Genomic DNA, 23,166 nt, shown 5'->3' on the forward strand with positions numbered 1-23,166 from the left:
CTGGCTCAGATACTACTAAATGGTACGCATCGGGGGGGATTTAGAAGTGGGTATACACAATGCTGACTGAAAAATAAGTAGGTATACGCCATATACTGCTGTATACCCTGGACTACACCTCTGACATGAGCTTACTCCAAGGTACAGTTATGGGATTTAATGATGAAATCTAACTCTTTAGTAAAACAGTCATTTTATTGGTGTGGATATGTTTATATTCCAGTATCACTGCAACAAGATAAAGATCAGCTGTGAAGGTTTAAGCATCTGTCATAAAACCCAGCATGTTTAGCATGCACCAACAACCAGGGTTGGGAAGTTGGCAATAATTAATAGCTCTGAAAATGGTGGACCAGCTGTTAGGAATCGTCTGTTGATGAAATATTTGCCAGCCACTAGTCAGTTCATTGCTACTACGAAATGTGTTCAGGTTGATTTATATGACAACAGAGGGCTAATACACTTTAGCTTATGACTCATATTCCCTGCTGATATTTGTCTATGCTCTCAAATAAGGTTAAATCTGTAAATTCATTCCGTACATTGTTGTTGTAATTTGACTATGTTACAGCAGAATGGCATGTGGTGATTAAAATGAATGAAATGTGGTTTCTATTACGTCCTGTGTTTCAGGTGAGCTGTACATTGGTGGTGTTGGAAAGAGCATGTACAGCAGTCTGCCCAGATTAATAGCATCGCGTGAAGGGTACAAGGGTTGCCTGGCATCTGTGGACCTGAATGGGAGACTTCCTGACCTGCTGGCAGATGCCCTCCACAAGGTGGGAGAGGTGGAGCGAGGCTGTGGAGGTGAGACTCGGGCAGCTAAAATTATGACACACCTCATGCACCTCACATTATCACACCACATGCTTTAGGATGTATTCACAGACGGCTGAAATTAGTGGACGGTCCAACTGTCAACTCACCCACTGGTTTCTGAACTGATTTTTTGAATCCGGTAGTTTACAATTTGGCCATCGCCATGTTGGGTTTTTGACCATATTTGGACAAAAGCGGTGGAACTATGGGAGTGCTAGCTTACTGACTCAATAAATGGTAAACGTCATTAAATATCACATACCGCAGTATTTTTATAGTCATGTTAGTGGAACCTATTGACTAGAACTACAATCAAGCTGTCTGTCAGGTAAAAAGTGTTTTATTAAATAAACCAGAAGCCAGTAAGTTGAACTCGGCGGGCAAACGAGTTACCATATAAACCCGTCAATCAAAGCCCAACATGGCAGAAATCAAAACCTACTTTTCAACTTCAGATTGTTACAAGTTACAAAATGTAAATATGGACTACCATTTCACTTCTTAGACAGTGAAAAAAAAAAAAAAAAACAACACAAAAACACAACCACCACCACCACAACCTAGCTGGCCTTAAAAGAAATTTCAGCCCATTGTGAATAATTTTCACTTAACGGTGATTGACAGTTGTAATAACCAATCAAACAGATGAAACGGTTGCATATACTTTGATGTTGTACAACCATATAACTGTTTCCACAGAAAATATTGTCCTGGTTTTAACAAAATAGTTTTATAAGTCTAAAGTTTTGCCTCAGGGTGAAACTAAAGGTCAGGGAGTCTCCAAAATCAAAAGTGTTACCTCTGAAAAGGTTTCTCAGCTTGAAACATAACAGCAGATTACACCACAATATGGTTAGGAGATTCAGTAATTACAAAATTATTGTAATTACAAAATTACAATAGATTAATAAATACATAAGGGTAAGAAAAAGTAATAATGATAACGATCCACATGGAAAAAGCTAAACATAAACACCCTAAAATTATATTTTTCTTTCATACATTTATATATGATACTAATATAATAATTTATAATATGGATTATAAAGTCGCATGCATTGATTTAAGAGAGAGCACATGGTAAATCTGTCAACACCCGACAGGTCCGAGTACCACCTGCACAGAGGACTCCTGCTACCACCAGGGAGTGTGTCTGCAGCTGTGGGAGGGTTTCTCTTGTGACTGCACCATGACCACCTATGGCGGACCTTTCTGCAATGACCGTGAGTACAGCTCTCTAATGTCCCTGTGGATAATGTCAGATGGTGGATCTCAGGGGGTGGTGATGCACCAGTGAAATTCATTTTTTTTAGTTGTTTATGTTTAAATTTAGCTATTTTACCAATTACTTTAATATATATTTAAACTAAACAATATCTCTCCTTCCCATCTAAATAATTTTCTGTACTGCATTGTGTCGTGTTTAAGGGTTTCACCTGGCTCATATTGATAATGACCTTAGTGATTATTGTACATTAACAAAACATTAGCACGGTATCCATTTTTAATCCCATTCGGTGTTTACCTTCTTAACAAATTAATATATTATGAAAAATGTATAATATTTGGATTAATGCTGCTATGCACTTCTCTCTGCCACTGCAGAGGCCCATCCTGGTCTAAACAATATTTGCTTTGATAATTATCTTGTAATGGCAAAATTACTTATATCCATATATATTCATATATATTTCATATATCATATAGGCTTCTAACTCTATTTCAGATATATTCATGTTACTGTGTATTATAGAGCAGTTTTGACCTCTTTTGTGTTGTGTCCAGAGTAGAAGGCCAAACCAACATTTCTTACAGGGGTCTTATCTCTAAGTTCCTGACACTAACCAAAACACTTTCCACACATCATAATTTTCTCATGGGAGACAGAAGACTACAGGGTGATTTGTATTTTTGGGTTCAGACCGTCTCAGTCTTTTGTCTGAGGGGTATCTCTTTCTATGGAGCTCCAAATAAAGGGATTTCTTTGACACTGAACGTTTGAACTTATCCTTCTTTATTGGAGACGAATTAGTAGAGTAATATTTTTCCGTAACAATCTGATAGACAGTATTCCAAATAAAGCTAGAATATACACAATAAGATGTAGTTAGATGCTCATACAGTTTTTCGAGGCTAAAATAATTTGACCTGACAGATATCATTTTGGATTATTCTAAACTGTGCCCTTTCAGAGCCGCTCACAGTGGGTGTCATAGCAGTCTGGTGCTTTACCTGGTGGTGGACAACACTGTACAGCCAGAAGCTGAACTGCTCAAGAAACACCAGTAGACTGTTCTCAACAATGTGCTGTTTTAATCTGTTCAAGGTTGTTTTTTATGCAACGTATAGTTTATTTCAGGGTAATGTCCGTATAAACAAGGAATTTTCCAGCACATTTTCATGCCTCATGCAAACTGACTAAAATCAATTGCTGTTTAGAAAATGTAACATAATCTACAGACTCAGGGTATGCTTTGAACATTTGTTGGCAAGTACAGTATATTACTAATGCAAGACATAATCAATTGGCCTATAGTTAACGGCAATGGCTGTATTTTTCAGTAACATTAGCTTTGCTTGGCCAATCTAATTCCATACACTGACATTAACAGTGTAGTGTGAATGTGTGTACATAGTGCAGTCATTTCATTTATTGCTAATGTGATTAACTGATTGCACAATAATTGCACTTGATATATTGATAGCAGCACATTTCAAAACGCTGGAGTGTGAATGCTGGTTTCATTATAAAGAGCCTCTTTGTCCAAAATAATAACCCTCGACTTTCACCAGAAGCTTTTCATACTTATAATAGCAAGAGATTAACATTAAGCTTATTGGTCCAGCGGTCATGGCAAATTAAGCTTCATTTGCTGCAGAGTCATTTAAAATAACTGCAAGAATTGTGCTTTTTCTGGTAATCATTATTGGTGTTACGCAGCATTGTTTTAAGAGAAAAAAGGACATCACTCTATAAAATCTTTAAGGCAGCTGCGTAAAGATAATTTTATGATAGCTCTTTGGTTAAGAGTCATGCTTGCAGAAAAAAAAAAAAAAACTATACAGTCCTTTTTTATATACTCGGTATTATGAAAAGAAGATATAGAATGACACCAACCATCCAATTAAAACTGAAAACACTCTGTGAAGAGAAGTAAACTGATCTATCCTAAGGGTTCTGGGTGAAATAGGCAGTAATTAAACTATTCACTTAAGTAGATTTTCAGTAGATGGCCGTTAATACGAATTACCTACTACAGCATGCTGTGAAAAAGCTGCTTTCCTTATTCATTTGTTTTAAGAGCTAATCATTAATCTGAAATTAGTGCTGAGAACTTAAATACACAGCCAAATGTGCTTGCTGCTGTTATGTATTGATCTTACGTGAAAATCAATACTTTGTCCTCTGTAGTCTTTATCTATTACATCCCTTACTGTCCCAAGACTGTGGGCCTGGATGAAATGTACATTATGTTGTTCAAGCTGTTTCTTGCTTTCTGCATAATCAATAGGACAACACACTGGACAAACCTGGGGAGCTAGAGTTCAGTGCGTTCATTGTGTGTTATCGCCAATTAGATAGCATTGTTTACAGCAACCCGGCAATGACATTGTAATAGTAGGATAACGGTCTGATAATACAGAGGTAAATCTTAATTAATACCGTGCAATTACCCAAATACTAGCTAGGTAACAGCCTGGTTAATAGTCTGTATATGCGAGTAATTTTACACCAAGAATAAGAAAGCAAAACCAAAAACCTCTAATGCAGTGGTTCCCAACCTTTTAAGGCTCGTGACCCCATTTTAACATCACAAATTTCTGGCGACCCCAGACATTCAAAACTGAGACATTTGTTTTTGCTAAAATTAATTTGTTTTTGATCAAGTAATAATTTGCTATACTATGTTGTAAATAAAAGTTAATTTTAGACAACATTTAAGCTCTATAATATATATTATTATGGACGGAGGCAGAAAAGCCAGGGGTAGATTACTGCACAAAGTCAGAATGTTATTTTCCTTGGTCAGGATATGTACAGTCAGTCCATCTTGGATTTACAAGGCTGACAATTAATACTGAATAAACAAGAACTCAGACAATGAATTATGAAAGAGCTGCAGCATCTGAAACTGACCACAATGAACATTTGAAAGATAAACAGTACCACAGTGCTTCAGTTTCAGCTTCACAGTTTGTCATGTCTTTTATGGATTAATTAGTATTGTTTCTCTCAACTCACCAGATATTTTTTATCAGTAAGGTTTTTTTTGTTTGTTTTTTTTATCAATTACTACAAATGTCAGGCGACCCCATTTGAATTCCAGGCAACCCCACATGGGGTCCCGACCCCAAGATTGAAAAACACTGCTCTAAAGACAGGAACAAGGTCAAAGTATTATATTGTTGTTGTTTTTTTTTTTTTTTTATTACTGGACTAATTCTATGTTAAAAGCCTTAAACTCTGATGTAATCAAAGCTTCTTCTTTCTATTTATGTAGAATTGTTTGTAGTATTGTTTGTGTAGTAGCACGTGGTAGCATATTTCTACTTAAAAATATTAGAAACTGACATCAAATTATTGTTAGTGTTTAGAATAAAGAGTTCTAAAGTTATTCCAACGATTACATTGGATTAGATTGTAGCGATACAAACTAAATCTATTCCTTACCCACAGAACAGCAGATTTTGTGAAAACTAGAGTGGTGAGTCACTCAGCCGGTCTCCCATGGTGAGGAAAACGAACGCCGCAGGGCCTTTGACCAAAGCATCAGAAAGTGATGAGATGGGATGAGAACTGCTAAGAAACAACTTTTAGAGTCAAAGAAAGTGACATAGTGCGAGAAGTCAGATGCACTGTTGTTGTTTTCACCACTGGACACAGCTCTAAATGAAAATAATGGAGTTTGATGCTGAAATTGTAGTGTTTCTTCTACATAGGTGAGTTTGATTTTGAAGATATAAAGTTATTACCCCGCCCCCTGATGGGGAGGCAAGGAGTATTGTTTTTGGTTGTGTTAGTTTGTTTGTTTGTATGCTTGTAAACACTCTAGCAGCAAAACTGTTGGTTGAATTCATACCAAATTTGGTTTATATATTGGCAGTGATCCAGAATAGATGTCATTACATTTTGAGAAAAGTAGGTCAAAGTTTAAATTTTCAGTGAAGTTTTTAATCTTTTTTTTTTTTTCCCCATTTTCTAATAATAGGTGAAATTTCAAATGTCTGTAGCAGCAAAAGTATTTGGTGAATTCATGCCAAATTAGGTTTATAGATTGCCAGTAACCCAGAATGGATCTCATTACATTTTGAGAACAGTAGGTCAAAGTTCAAAAATTTTTGATGAATTTTTAAAATCTTCCCAGTTGCTTATAATGGGTGAAATATGTGCGAGGGGCAGGGTTTGTTGTGCCTGGCACCACTTGTTATGTGATGTTATTATGTTCACTAGTTTTGCTGTTTGTTTGACTAAATTGTGACAGTTCTGACCTTATTTGAAGGATTCCAAACAGATCTTTAATGCAGATATCAACAACACAAACAGTACAGAAAACAGAGGTCATTTGTAGTTTCATTGTGGCTGTTTTCTGTCTAAAACAGAGTGAAGGTAACAGAGCTAGAATGTAAAACACAGTAAACTATGTAAAAATTTTAAGCCAGTTCTGATGGGCTGTGAGTCTTGTATTTGAAGAGGAACACTTGATAATAGAATGGTAAAAATGTGTGTAAACAATGAGCTTTATACATTATTCAGTGAGTGATGCAGTCTGTGAGTACATAGCATTAGTTCATTGGGGGTTCTGGTATTCCTGTGTGTGTTCTGATGCATGACTTCCCTCTGGAATATCAATACTTCATTTAACCCCTTTAATCCGAACATCAAAATGAACATAAGAGGTGTTTCTTTGTCGTGACTACTCCGCAACAGACTGCAGAAAATAGAATAGTCCTTTGCAAAAAATATAAAGAAAAGAAAAATAGCAGTACCAGGCTAGTTATTTCCTTAGTAATTGCATGGTATTACTTAATTACCTTTTTATTGTCAAATTACTGCCGAGCTGTAATGTGCGCCCACATTCTGTTATCTCAAACACTAAATTTCATACTAAAACAGTGTTATAGCAAATCTTTGTACTGATGTTAAGAGGATTTAACCTTGTAATTCTAACCACATCGATTAAATATGTCCCAGTTCTTAGAGATTACATGTTCCTCTGCAGTCCTCAGGCCACAATACAAGTATCCTCCTTACAAATAATAGGCATTGTTTTGGAGGAAAACATAAGGCTCTGGATTTTAGCATTTCATTGGGGCACATCACAGCATCTATGCCAGAATTTCAAATGTGTTTTCTGAAATGGCTGCCTAAGGCTAAACCTTGAGAGAAAGTGTTGCAGACATGAATGTGTTACAGTAATATTTTGTTGCCAGAGACAGAGGCAAGATCTGGCTGCACAGCAGATACTACTGCATGCAGTCGTGCCGATTTCCAATAATTAAAACACAATGCTTCTGTCATAAATACTAATTTTCAGACAGCAGCTGAGAAAATATTTTGGTTTTATTCCAGTCAAAATTCTCTTTCAGCTCCTATTTCTTCTACAATTGTATTCTTACCAGGGGTGCTCATAGACTGCAGGTTTCCCTAATTGGCTAGTCATTAGTTCCACTAATCGGTGTGATATTATATTAATTATTTACTGCAAGTATAGAGTTTTAGGAGTCTGGAAGAATTACTTCAAATCCACAGTTAAGGAAAAAACTGTTCCAAGTAACACTGAAAATGCTGTCCTGCCTTGAGGAGGTATACACAACCATAATATGCATTTAACATATAAATCAGTTTTACAAGCACACACACAAAGACACAAAGAGAGCTGCTTGTTACTAACACCTGCAAAAGGGGTGGTGGTACCGAGTGTTTCTGAATGTTTCGAAACAGCCAGCAAGGAGACTCTGAACTTGTATATTTATTTCAACTGCGTATATCACCTGCAGTACAGTATAGAGTGAACAGCACAAATTAAATATACAATAACTGAGATAATTATCTACCTGTTTAATGTTAGAGTCAGGGTGAAGAAGTCAGTGTTTGCATGAGCATTGGATTTCCTGCCTGAAAATGGAGGCATAAGTGAACTATTAACCCATCAAGACCCAGTGTTACTTTTGTGGCATTTCTCGAATGAATTTTACTCTAGATTTCACCTTTCTTAAATGATTTATCACAATTTATTCTAAATGCTCTGTATTTTGCATTTTTTTTCAGTTAAAACAATGTATTTTCCTATTTTTAATTCACTGATCATGTAGATGTCCATAAAAGCTCATGTTAAAGTTGAGGGTTATTATGTCAGAAACAGAGAAAACAGATGACAAAGTGACTTTTTCAGCAAAAATATCATTAACTGAACATAAAAGCATACATACATACAACATAAAAGCATACATACATACAAGCAAACATAAAAGGTCTAAGTGGGTCATATGTGATAACCATGAAAAGACGACAAACTGCATTTTACTCCAGTTATTTAATATATTTATAGCTCTAGGGCACAGGTGTCAAACATGCGGCCTTGGGACCAAATCTGGCCCGCCAAAGAGTTCAATCCGTCCCCTGGGATGAATTTGTGAAATGCAAAAACTACATTGAAGATATTAATAATCAAGGATGTTAAATTTTTTTTTTAGGTCAGTTCAATCTAACGTAGATCACACAGTAAAATACTACCATAACAACCTATAAATAATGAAAACTGTAATTTTTTTCTCTTTGTTTTAGTGTAAAAAAAAGTTACATTACACAAGAATATTTACATTTACAGACTAGTCTTTTAGAAAAAAATGTGAATAACCTAGAATCTCTTAAGAGAAGTATGTGGAATTTTAATAATATTCTCCCTGTTATTAAATGTTTTGTGTATTTGTAGATCCACTGTGATCTGTAAGTTGTGATTCCCATGTATAAATGATAAACTAATTTATAATATTGTTAACATTGCACTTATTTTTCATAAGAATTTACAGGTTGTTCATATTTGTTCAAGTACAGTTCATAGATTTAAACATTTCCATTACAGAATTTTACTTTTTTCACTCAAAAGTTATTATCCTGTTATTCATATTATTTTACTGGTTCGGCCCACTTTATGTCATATTAGGCTGTATGTGGCCCCTGAACTAAAATGAGTTTGACACCCCTGCTGTAGGGATTCAGAAGTTATTAAACATTTTAGATCAGTAGATTATTTTGTTCCTCAGTTGCTGTTTGGATCTTTATGGGTTAATATGTGTGTATTTAAGAGATTTTTGCCCAATGATACTAAAAAGGAGGAAAAAAAGGCACCAGGCATTTTGTGAACATCTGAGGAAATGATAACGTAGCTGTGACCAACCAATTAAAACTGTATTGACTAAGACTCTTCTTAACGGTAGATTTTATGGATTGCTCGCAGGAAAGCTTTAGGATAAATGTGAAGATTTTCAGGAATTTTGCACAGGAATTAAATATAAGCATTAGGCTACATTTTTGAGAAAAACACAATTTCGTGTTACCGTTTTGGTTTTCATCATGCTGCGGTGAGAAAGGACTCTCAATCATGAAGGTGGTAAATGGCACGGCTGGGTGATATCAAAGGTCAAACCAATACATCAGTCCACCTCTAAGGAAATAACAAACCTCATGCTTCACATTGAGCCTTCACAAATGAAAAATGTGACAAAAATGTAATAACAAATATTTAAACAGCATATTTTGTAACCATCAGTTATTAGTTCCTGGTAACAAAGGCTGTTTCATCAGCTATGCCACAATCTGCTGTTTGTTTATCACATCAACATTAAAGCCAAACAAATAATCGTCTCCTCCTTCCTTTTGTCTTTTTCCACGTCTGTGCTCCACTTCATGAGGACTGAATGTGCTCTGCGCTCTGATTAGACTTTTTTGACTAATTTCCAAAGCAATAAACTGATGAGAAACAGTGAAAAGTTGGTGAAACAAATGCCACCCCTTAGTTGGTTTGTTCCTCTTGTAATTGATATTCTCATGTAGAAAGCAATTTACTAAGACTGTTACAAACATCTGCACTAATTACCTATAGGTCAGTGTTTCATCACTGAAATCGCCGAGGTAGGTAATGATGTTCTGAGCTCAATTTTGAGTGCTTCCTTCTGTAAACATATGGAGAGTGTAATTATTGGTTAACCTCAGCTGTTACACAAGATTGTTTTGGCATATTCATTAACTACCAGTGTGTGTGTGTCTGTGTGATGGTGGGTGCTATGGAGATGTTTTTATGAGCATTTTCAGGTTGTGCAAATTTGGAGAAAACAATCTCAAAACATTGTGAATTTTATGCTTGGAAGAGGTGCCAAAGTTTGTGGATGAATAAAGAGTGAATGCGAATGACAGCAAACAAATTCAGGGAACAAATGATAATTAAATGTAATTAACTCCATCTGCATGTGTAGACTGATGAGGAGACTGTAACGCGAGAAGTAATGAAACGTCAACATACATTAGCAGCTACAGAAACAAATGTCACACAATGGTTTTGACAAACCACAGCAAATTATATACAAATCTGTGTGTGTGAGAAGTGTCTGTGTCCACCAGTGGTTCAGAGGACAAAGCTAAAAATGTACAGTTTTTTTTTTTTTTTTTTTTAACAAATTTGCTGATGTCTTATCCTCATGTTACTGTGTTAACATTACATCTAATCAGTTTTACACCCACTTTAAACTTTCCCAATATTATGATATATTGAGTTTTTTAAAACCCATTAAGGTAATGACAAATCAAAACATTGCAGAAATGAGTGTGATTACCGATAATTGTTTCAGTTTTATTAAAATATGCAACCATTAATAATGCATACATGCTGCTTATCTTGACAAACCAACTTTTATATTTACGTAACAGATGGAAAACAATGCATAAATTTCCATTTACTTTGCTAGTTTTCTTTTAATATTTGTGTTGTATTTGGAAGGAAACCTCATTAGTGCGTTAGTGTTAATGAGTTTCAAATTACTTGTGAGCAGTTTGTGAGAAAAGAACAATTCACATTCACAACATAGTCTGATAACTGTTATCATAGTAGATCACTTGTCAGTAGATTAATTTTAATACTGCTATTATGTCTAGAAAACAGCCCAATCCAGACTTTATTTAAATTTGCAACTGACATTATGAGATGTGGCGTGAAAAAGAGGGCATCACAACAGGCTGGTTTTCTGTTAAATCGACGTAATTATTGGTGCACCCTTTTCTCGCGTCATGTGTAACCACCCCCTCCTGGACAACATGTGCACCCCACACATTTGACAAACACATGGAATTGCACCTGACAAGGCTTTACGTAACCACAGACAGCATCTATCTGCGGAGGGGAGCCCACCTTCACCCATAATCTGTAAGTCAATGTTTCCTTTGAATTGTTTAATTCCTGTGGAAGTCAGGCAGACTGTAAATTGTGCTTGTAGCCTGTGGGCATGCAGGCAGGGTACAGTAACATTGCTCTAGACAGCAGCTGTCTCCTCTTCCTATTTCATATGTCAGTTACCAAGCACTGTATCCAGCTTTCATTTTATGTGTGTCAAAACTACAATGGTTTTGCATTTCCTCAAAAGAGCTGGATGAAGTTTACATTATGCAGGAGAAGTTAAAAATATCAAGGGATTTTAACTCAATGTCATATCCTTTATGTAGACCAGCAATTACACTACATACTGTTCAAGCTAACGTCGTTCCTATTTTCTTTTGTGCATCCCTGCATCTTCACGACAAGATGATATTAAAGTGATGTGTGAAGAGTTATGTCTAAAACCACCATGTAGTGCACGGTGTAAAAAAATTCCAGCGTACTCCATTATGATGTATTGGACTGTACTTTTGGTAAAAAATGAAGCAGAAGTGCTCAATCATGGTCCATTTTTCCTTTGACCTTCATTTCAGGTGGAGTCGATCACAGTTATGAGTCCCAAAAGCTACAAGGATAATCCAGGATAGGGGTTCAGACTTAATCTCTCGCCCCGGGACTGAGGCTCAAGAAAACATATTGCTTTTTTATAAGACGTTGACCGAGCAGACATAGGCTTATTAGACATTTATAGGTCTTGATCATATAAATTAAATGGTCTGGTCCGGTTCTTAGGGAAACTGGGAACAGCAGATGTGTCATTAAAAAGCTTGTGGGACATATGGGTAACGGTGCCTCTTTGCCTTTGTGAGGTGAAAACACATTTTAAAGGTGGATGTATTAAACAGACTGTAATTTTAAACACCATTTCCTCTTTAGCACAGTACTTACCAGTCTGTAATAATAACATATGGTTTATTTCTTTGTAGTCATATAATTAATGCCAACTGGTTGCAGACTGTAAACACATTTGAGGGGAAAACATGCACTTTGACAATTGCCATTAAGAAGAGCATATAGTAGAGAGATCGTTGGAGTCACGGCTACTTACCTCCCACAGCCATATTCAGTTCACTGTCACAGCCGCTCAGACGACAAATTCTCGACAGCTTGTGTAAATTTACTCATTAATTATAACTTTGAAAACCTGGAAGATGGTTTCCAGAAAGTGGGACAGCCCTTCATGCATGTAGGAGTTCTTCATAGAAATGTTTGACCTTCCACTGATTCACTACATTTACCTTCAGGAGACAAGTCTTTCCACTCTTCCACACTGCACAAATAGCAAAAATATCCACTTATGTGGTGTTATACTGTCGCAAACTGCAGTTTACATCTATATCTTCTCTGTATTAGCCTCCTCAGTCATTTATTAATCTTCTAAATCCATGTTGTGTGTTTTTTTTTTCCAGTATTCATCCTTTATGTTAAGTTATTCACAGATACCTCTTTTAAGAAGCTGCTAAATCTGATAGTTATTGCTTAACCCCTAAAGATCTACTATTATACTATTATATATCTACTGTAACTATTTTTGTCGCAACTTCTTAATGAATTTTCCTCTACATTTAACCTTTCCTGCATAATATATGACCATTTATTGTAGTATTATCCTCTGCATTTAGCATTTTTTCATGAAAATCAGGTCTTTTTCTGTTTTAAATTTACCAATTGTATAGATGTTCATTAAATGTCAGAATAAGTCCAAGGGTTCAAAAATTCATGGGAAGGAATGCTTCTCGGACCAAAAAAGAGTTTGTTTGAGGTGCTCTTTGGAAAAAGGGATTCATAAAGTAGATATCAAACTGGAAGAAAAATCCAAGGCATTCTCTTTAAACATTAAAATGCCTTTATTAACATGGCACAGTCATATCTAGACCTAAAAAACACTTCTACGCATTTCGGCTTCAAGCCTTCATCAGGAAGTCAAACAGCTGAAGTCAAACTGTTTGACTAGTTTGGTATCTAAGTCCAAGGGTTATTTTATCAAGACAGAGAAAACTGAAGCTAAATTCACTTTTTCAGCATGTCTACAACCACTGCTGTTTGTCAAACTACATGTGTTTTATTGATTAATTGCATAAGATGACAGCATTTTCATATTCAGTGTGGAGCCTCTGAGTGACTAAATGGGTAATATCTGATGCTGTTGAAAAGTTGAGAAACTACATTTTAAATAAATTATTTATATGTATTAATGGGGTTAGTGGTTCAAAGGTTATTACATGTCTTAGATCAGTAGATGCTTTTAGTCACTGGCTTTTAGGCTTGTAAGTGAAAACAATTCCACCAAATGTCATCAAAATCAGTCGTTTTTGCATAATTTTGCTGAAGAAACACAATCTCCCTGGCAGAGATATTTATACTTTACTCTGTTTATGTGTTTTAATTGAATGTCCTTTGAGACAAATTATAGAACACAGTGGAGGCTGCATGTACTGATCACATCTGTCAGATTCAGACTGATCATTACGTACAGTTGATTACTGTAATAATAATAATAATAATAATAATAATAATAATAATAATAATAATAATAATGGATTGGATTTATATAGTGCTTTTCTAGACACCCAAAGCGCTTTACATTATTTACCCATTATTCATTCGGTCTCACATTCACACTCTGGTGGTGGTAAACTACATTTGTAGCCACAGCTGCCCTGGGGCAGACTGACAGAACTATGACTATGACTATGACCAAACCTTTAATTTGCAGACATTTGGAGTCTGTTTTTTTGTGATAAGACGTTTTATGCACCACGTGTTGTCGGTAATTATATATAAATTCAGAGATAGATAGATATTTCAGTGCCTATTACACTACACACAAATGTTGTTATAACTATGACAAATTCCTGATACAGTCTCTGTGTCTCGGGATTAGAAGTGGCACAGGTTTTTCCACAATCAGCTGCTCATTGTTCTGGTTCAAAGGATTTGACATGAACACAGTATTAGTCTGATTGTTGCCTCCAGCCTCCCTGTGCTGTTTCTTGAATATGAAAAGCTGATGGAAATTATAAAATTGTCTCCCCCCAGACTCATTTCCTTTTCATCACACGTTATTCCACCTAACAAGGGGAGGTCTAAGTCATAGGTGTGCATTTTAGTTAGTTTTCCATTAGAGGAACTATATGCAGCATTTGCACTTTTAATATTATTAACTTAAAAATACCACTGGAGTGTTCAGAGTAAAGAGTTCTGAGATTATGCCAAAGATGTTAATGTATTATATTGCAGAGATGTGGACTGAATTAATTCACACCCTCTCAGTGATCTGATGTGTCACTGCGATTGTATGTGACCACTAGAGGGAGTAGTGAGTCACTCTGCCAGTCTCCCATGAGGATGAAACCTAAAACCAAGGCCGAGGTGATGATTAGAGCCAATTAGACACAACTTTGAGAGTCAATGAAAGTGACAAAGTGATAAAATAGAAGCTGTTGTTTTCACCACTGGACACAGCTCTGAAGACAAAGAATGAAGTCTGATGCTTAAAATGCAGTGTTTTCCTCTGCACTCTTTGGTTTAATTATGACAGTTATGAAGATCCATCCGTTTTCTAACCACTTATTACTGGTGAGAGTCATGGGGTTGTCACAATCTATTCCGGCTACCTATGGGCAAAGGCAGAGAGATTATCAGTGCATAAACTGACAGTCATAACTACAGTGATAGCTGTTACTTCATTTTGATAATGTAAAATTGACAACAAAAACTGTGTGGAAAATGGAGATGATTACAAACAGAGCTATAATGTAAACTATCAGCACATGACAGTGAAAAGATACAATTAATTTGGCTGTCAGTTTTTGTTGGAAGGGGAAAATTTGATGAAACATGTAATCATATGTGTAAACAATGAGCATCAGATGTCATCCAGTGAGTGATACAGACTGTTGAGATGTAGCATTCATTTGTTGGTTTTCATAGTCGTGACTGTCTTCTGGTACACGTCTTCCTCATGCTGTTGATAGTTTGGAATATCAATACTACATATAGCCCCTATAAGAGGAAATCATCTCACAGCACACAGAGCACCATCCTCAGGTAAGCAAAGACCCACAGCAGACTAGTAAATTATTTAAACTGCATTTCAATAGGAATGATTCTGTTATAGACTTCTTTTCTATTTGTACAAGCAATTTCCTCAGTACTGTATATGCCCTGAGCCATATATGGCATGGGATGCACAGCAGCATATCATCCTGTCTGAATGGACTTCACTTACTAACAGGCCTCAGAACAGCGTGATAATACGGTCTCCTTTCATGCACAGCACTATAAGTGAGATCTTAGGATTTTTCATCAGTTAGCCACAGCAATCGTCTTAGCCACCTGGCTTTGTCAGCTTTGTTCAATACAGAGCCTGTGAAACCCAGAAATGATCATCTCTGCCAACTCTCTGCTCTGTGTGAGTCATATGGACACCTTCCCTGAGCCCATGGCTGCTGCCATAGCTCCCCATAGCTACATTATGGAAGCTGAAGAAAAGCTTAAGTGCTGTGTAATTGTCTGAATGACCTTATAAAGGTTAACCAGTGACTGTAAGGAAGCATTTCTTAAGGCATGTAATTTTTTGACTAAAAATAATTGTATTATATTTAATTTATATTTAAAAAAATACAGAAAATACAAGGCTGTCCTTTATTTAAATATGTCGCAGCAGGGTATGACTGACTGTTCACAACTTTTTTAGCCTTTTAGGCATGAGTGGAACATGTTTGACATTTACACAGATGTAAAGTGAAGTTGAGCACCTAAGGGAGTAATACTCCTGCTGACATATTTTTGCTTCAGTGTCCTTCCAGTTTCTCACATCTGTGTAAAAGGCATCTGTGTGGTCTTATTGGTTGTGTTTTAGTGTTTCTGACCTTTCTCTGAAGGCCCAGTTTATGTCCCTTAAATGACAATGCTGATACTAAAACAATAACTGGACTCAGTCATTAACCTCTTGCTTCCAGTTCTTATTCTCCAGTAAATTACCAGCAGACAGGGTCATTAATAGGTTTGAGCATTTTTGAGTCTGGTCAATGACATTTGATAAGGTACCATGAGACTAAGAATGACACTGACAAACTGATTCATACTGTTTATTGAGATGAGGATGTATTACTGCAGCTGACTGTGTTGAAAAACATAATTGTGGACTATCAATAGTGCACGTCCATATTTGGGTAGACAATGAAAAAGAGATTTCAGCTCGTCTGACCCAATTATTTTGATAAATGGCATAGTAGAGCAACAATTGAAGAAGGGATTACTATAATAGATGGTTTCTATCAATACACTAAACTGAAACCATCAATTTCACAGGTATTTAATAGAGCATAAATGGTGATGGTCTGATTTAAACAGGCTGAGAGGACAACAAAAAAGATGTCTTCACTTTCAGAATTTCTCTCTGTCAAATGTCAAAGAAAACCCTGTTTAAAAACAAAGAAAGAAAAGCATCAAGCACAATTTTCATTCAGTGCTGAGCTGAATGACAAAAAAATGTATCAAGTGAAATGTCACACAAGAATAGTCTTACTTTTCACCTCCTTGTAATTTCCTAAAATGGTATCCTAGGAAGTGCAAATTGAGCACTTTGATTAGTATAATTAATTAATGTTAATACTTAAAATTACACAAGCGTCACAGGGAATTGAGAAACGATTATAACAAGCATCACAGGGAATTGAGAAACGATTATAACATAAAAATAAACAATCCATCTTTGTGCAATTGCACTGTGGCTATCAGAAAATAGAAACCCTAGTTTCTTACATAATGGCTGAAGTAGTCTGGAGGCTGACTGGTTTGTGTGCATATAAGAGCAACACCCCATTTGATTTTGGCCACGTGCCATCCAATTTAGTAGCTTTCCCTTTCCTTTCTGTATCTTTACTGCCACCATTAACTAACGGCAAAATGCCACAATACATCAAACACCTTGTCAACATTTCAGCTACCATTGTAAATCACTGTACAAGGTATATTCATTTATTGCAAGAGTAGTTTTCCCCATTCCTAATATGTATTATTGACTGCATTAACGCTACAATGTAGAAATCAAATTAAAAGGAGTTGTTTGGCTTGGATTTCCTAATTATCTCAAACAAAGCTTGCTGTCCCAGAGATGACACCTTTAAATTGTGCCTTTTTGTTTCTCTTTGATTTGGATGCCATATCCTGACGCATGAAATTTCAGGTTGTTTTCTAATTATCTAAAAATCCCTTATGTTTGGCAGGATTTATGAAGTCTTCCAGCTGACTCAGTATAATTTCAGACTCTCTACACATTAGACTTTAGACACGTTAGACTTCTCCCTGCACAGGTTTTAAGGGTTTTCAGCAAGTTGAGAAAAACAACCCACCAATTACTACTTTTAACTTCATTAATATATTGGACATCAAAGCAGATAAAATGCACGTTATGCCCATTGAAAATCAGCCTGAGACTACCACAGAGATACAATTATAGCCTTTTGCATTAGCACATATCCACAGGAATGTAGCAAATAATTAAGTCACTGGTGTGAGTGACTGTCTTCCTCATGCAGTGTTATTTTGTCAGTTTGTTGGTAATGTTCTTTAAATACTAAACAGAGACTCCTGCCCTGTCTACGCTAATACAGATACTTTTCTATTTGGGTATTTTCCTCCCCGTCTTGTTTTTTTAATCACTCCCCATGACCATTGTTTTACAAAATATCTGTCCACACTACAACACGACAATTACTACAAACAGGTAAAAAGACTCGGATGTAGATAATACTGGATGGAGAAAGCAAATGCTCCATGCGGGTGACTTTGAGCAGCAATGACATAGTTAAATTACCTTGTGTTGTGTTATTAAGGGTTGGGTTGTGTTGTCGAAATGTATTCTTTATATTATATAGCATTAGCCATTACGCTGTTACACTGGTACTAGTCTGTCTCCCAAATGTGTCTGTGCTGACTCCGTGTACTGCCTGTTATCCACACACTGACATCATCTGTATTTGATGTTTCAGGTGCAGATTAATTACACAAAACAAACATGTGCAATTTGGGGTGGGATGCCACTGTTTTCTATTATCTTCTTTACTCCCATCCACACATATACACCACTGGAAATCTGGAAAATGGCATTTATGGGTGAGCAAGAGCCCTGTTTTGCATATCCACATTAGTGTGGATGTGACATTAATGATATATGTTGCAGTAGTGATGTAACACATGGTATAGAAGGAAAGTTCTCCAGCTATATAACAACAAAAGAATGATCTCCATGACTTTAATGTTAAAGACCTGTCATTTTCACTAGTCTCATTGGGTTGTTGCCCCCAACAAAAAACTTTACCAACAGACCCTATAAAGTACTGGAAATGAAAAACATTTAAAATAAAATATCTAAGCTGTGAGAACAGAACTGTGAGAACAGACTCAAGTGTAAATAATATATATAAATACATAAAATCATAAATGGACCTTTCTGCCAGCTCGATAAAACCACATCAAAGCATCCTGATGATTCTGGTTTCCCTGGTCTTAATTAATACACAGTTTTTCTAAATGCTACCAAGTACTAATATTTCAGCAAGGACCAAAACCACAGCTAGCCAAAAGAAAGAAAAATGAAATTAATTCAGAGCAGCATGTTGTGATATCTCACAGGATCCTGACAAAAGCTGTCAATATATTCAAAGTGAGAATGAAGTTGGAGGGGAACTCCCAGTCTGAGTCAAACGATGTGACAAACAGCCCAGGCTTACAGCCCAATGTCTGGCTCTCTGACGATACGACTGGAAGCTGAATTGAGCCAGGGCGCTTTTGCTAAATGGATAGAGTTTGGAGAGTGGTTTGCTGTCACCACACATAGGTCACTTTAGTGTATTCGCCTCAGTTCAGTGTACCAGGGTTAAGGCTCAGTTCATAAATAAGTGGTTTGGCCGAGCCAGTGGAGCTGTCCAGGGGTACTGAAAGGGGAATTTAATCCTGACACGATGAATTAGCATTTAACCTTTTGCTTAGTTGTGCATGATTACTTCTTTTGTATGTCCACATGAGGAAAGGATGAGGCAAGTGTAAAAACATTTTACTACTAGATGAAATGAAGTTTTGGAAAATAGATGAAAATACTTTTGCAAATTGTGAAATTGTTTTGTTAAAATTCATAACGACTTCTGCCAAGGAAATATGTTGTTTATCTGTCAGCAGGATTATGCAAAAAAAAAAAAAAAAACTAACACACATACACACACACAAAACATCTGCTTTTTTACATTATGAGACAATACTGTAGAAATGTCTTAGGCCAACACTTTGTAGATTTGATTGTTTGATTTAAGGCTGTCCACACATATGCATTTTGCAGTCTCCTTATAAATATATAACTGAAATATACAGGAAAATAGGTAAACCACATTAAGAATTAAAACTTCCAAAAGCACCCAGATTTCAACATGTTTTAAAATTTGGGTAGACAATAAGACAGTTACTTCTGTAATCTGTAGGTGTTATACACCAGGTTTCATTCAGTAAACCTTAAATGTTTTTTAGTGTTGGGCTACATTTTGTGCAAAACAGGCTTTTGCCTGTGGAAGACATTTAGTTCACTTTTTTCTCTTTTGTGTGTGTGTACATTTTAATATTTGCACATATTTTATTATTATATCTTAATATAGACACTGCTCACAGCTTATGTGGCATCATTATAAAACCTAAGAACTGTAGGTAGTTGATTGAATCACACAACTGTGGGGCAGAAATACACACTTTATCAAATTCAGTTTTTGTTACCTGATATTCTGTAACTGTTACTTTAACAATAAATGGGATGTGTAGGCCAAAAGTGGTTCATGATGTATTTCCACAAATAAAAAAAACTGTCAAATACATTCCCTTCACAGTTTTTTCACTAATCACGTCATGTTTAAAATCACATAGTATTTGTCGCAGTAACACTTGCATCACATTGCAACAATGTCTTATATGTAGGAGTCAGGAGACTCCTTCATATTAATCCCACAAGTACTTTATTTTCTTGTGAATTTTAGGCATTTGACATTTTGTGAGTCCATGTAGTTCATCTTTCTTTATTGTCAGGATAAATATTAATGTAGTGTTATTTTTATTATGCTAATAGCTTAAGGTGCCTTGTGTCAATATGCATTCATAGCTGCACATCATCAGAAACCGAGAATTGCTCATTATTGAAAGCCACTAGACATATCTTGCTTGACCTCTTGCCACCTGGGTAAAGTGTCATGGATGACGATAATTTAATGCACACTAATATCTCATTAGGATGCAAGCGGACATGGTCTGTGCTAAGCTATGTTTAACAGATTGAAAAATACAAGCCACACTGCCAGTTTCACTCAGATATGCGACAGGTTATTTCATGATTAGTCATGGTCTCTTATGACTCACCCTGCAAACACTCACTGCTAGAGAGGGAGTTCAATCTTCTGCCAATGTCACACTGACTAACAGTGTTAGGAAAAATATCCAAACCTCTGTAATGCACACTTCACTGGCTCTGTCCGCACTGGAGTTCAAACCACAGTTACATTGTCTGAGATTGGAAGTACAGGATGAAATCTGGCAACTCTGCAGCTATTTTTGGCATTCTTGTTTACCATGTGAGTTATACTTTACTATGTTCTTTCATGGTCATGCAGACCCTTTCTAACATGTTTGTCTTGTATGTAGGAGATTATTCTTTGAAGTGTGTATGCTTGATTATGAATTGTGTTACTCGTTCCATTGACCATACAGGATTGGGTAGTTGTATATGACATCAAACTCACCTTTCTATCTCAACTACAACCAAAAATAGTTGTGTGTTAGAGTTAAATATAAATAAAGACGGAACGTAATGATCAGCAAGTCTCCCGAAGTCATAATTTATTCACAATAGAACGTTTAAAAGGCAAAAGATGACTTTGAAATTTTTTTTTGTCATCTAAGTAAAATGACCTTTTTCTCATCTTAAACATTTTCTCTGTTTAAACATTTGACATGTTTTTGGTTTTCACACAATGTGTTGTGTGGTTTGGTGTCAATGGTTTGCAGTAGTCAATTTACTGTCAATTGCACCATTATTTTAAGCAGAAAAAACCCCCCACAAAAAACACTTCTTAACCTATTTTGCCTATGGCATCACTGTGACAGCTCTGCACAGAGAAGGTTGTACCAAGAACAGAGAGCAGGAAGGTTTTTCTTCAGTTGTGTTAATTTATTTGGAACAACAGAGGAAGACGTTATCAGAGTTGATGAATTGCAAAACAGTCCACATTTTCACCTGCCTTGTTCCTGGTCCTGAGATCATTAGTGGAAAGAGCACATTGACATATAACATAACAGAGTGTCCAGGAGGCTGAAACAGAGATTTCAAAAACACTGGCAACAAAAAAACCTATGTGAAATAAATGAATTCTTCAGCTTAATGACATTCAGAGCCATGGTTCTGTACCTTATACTGGCATCATACAATGTTTCCTCCACTTTACTGACCTTGCTTAAATAAACAACCTGCCAACTGCCTAGAATAAATATAAATGTGTTTGAACAAAAACACAGTGTTGGGGATCATGGATATCAGAGGGCCATGCTATGGTAGCTACAAACATCCTGCTGCATCTGCTTTGTGTCATGAGTCTTGCCATGTACTTTCGTTGCCTCTTTGCCCCCCCTCATTTAACTCCATATACACAGTGGTATTCAGGTGCCTCTTTGGGAATATGCAGAATATTGTGATTTTAAAATACTTAAGGCTGCTGAAATTGTTGCTACTTGTTATCCACCAACACCTTTAATCCTGCTGCAGAAAACTTGTTCTTCTCCCACTGACTCGACTTGGTCATTACTGCTGTTTCCTGTTAGCAGAGTTCCTGCACCCTCATCAATGCTGAACCTGGCACTACACTGATTTCCGCTGCTTTTGGTAGATTATATTAAAATGAAGCTCTTAGATCTGTAAATAAATGTGCCAATTGCTAGTACCTAGAGGACTGGACAAATCCATCAAAGCTTTTTCTGGATTGAAATCATGCTAGTTTGTACTGCTTCGTAAAGCTGGCTTTAAGTTGCAGCTGTAACACAGACATCTAAACATTGCACAGATCTGTTTTGTCTTGTATGTCCAATTCCATATCAGTTCACCTTTCACTAAGCCTCTCTAAGCCAAAAAAACAACTACTCCCCAATTCTACATTAGCAACCGTAACTAGGCACAGCGGCTCTGGCAAACTTTGAGGACTAGGGACAATGCAGAAACCTGCAAATCCAATACTCAAAGGTTAGATCAAGGTGCTGTGTTTTACCCTTTTATCAAAGCCAAAGGCACACCAGGGGAGATGTCAAATATGGATTAAACAGGTTGAAAGACCTCATTCACAGCTGAATCCATCTAAGATAAAACAACACTCCTATATTGGTTCCAACTATGTAACTAATGCTAGCTAGCTCAACTTGCTAGACATCTGAAAGGATAATAATTAACTGTATATTTTTGTTTCTACCTGCTTCCTGTGTAAGGGTGGTCTCTGCTCACGCCCATGTCTATCCTTTGACATCACCACTGTGAATATAGGCTTTTCACTTTTATTTCTGTTGTGGCAAACTTGTGCAAGTCTTTGGGCATTGCAGTTGTGCTTTCATTAGATCCAGTATATGGATAAAACCCAAGATATGGGAATAAATTGAACAAACAAATAGAAGGTGAGGATAATGTAAGCCTAAGGTTTAGCTAGCGCCAAGCCAAAAACAAAGAATGCAATCTACAAGGAAAATAACACAATATCAGATATACTGCCTGACCCTGGTGTGCAAGAACATTGTTTTTTTCCATGCATTTGTCCTGCACATGAACTGTCAAGATGAGTTATATAAGCCTGTGCTTCAGTATTATGTTCCTCTCAATAGTCTGTGAACAACTGATGTGTGAATA

General features: G+C 36.3%; 1 protein-coding gene across 8 annotated transcripts in view; it reads left to right on the forward strand.

The window, feature by feature from the left end:
* LOC115432839 (neurexin-2-like) overlaps window positions 1-23,166 on the forward strand; it is a 166,881-nt gene that overhangs the window by 85,725 nt on the left and 57,990 nt on the right. For all 8 annotated transcript variants that reach the window (XM_030153882.1, XM_030153879.1, XM_030153883.1 and 5 more), the window contains 2 exons: window positions 634-807; window positions 1,923-2,042. In XM_030153882.1, coding sequence (XP_030009742.1) covers window positions 634-807; window positions 1,923-2,042 — 294 coding nt within the window. The remainder of the gene's footprint in view (window positions 1-633; window positions 808-1,922; window positions 2,043-23,166) is intronic.

Source organism: Sphaeramia orbicularis, chromosome 14, assembly GCF_902148855.1.
Source record: "Sphaeramia orbicularis chromosome 14, fSphaOr1.1, whole genome shotgun sequence".
NCBI lineage: Eukaryota > Metazoa > Chordata > Actinopteri > Kurtiformes > Apogonidae > Sphaeramia > Sphaeramia orbicularis.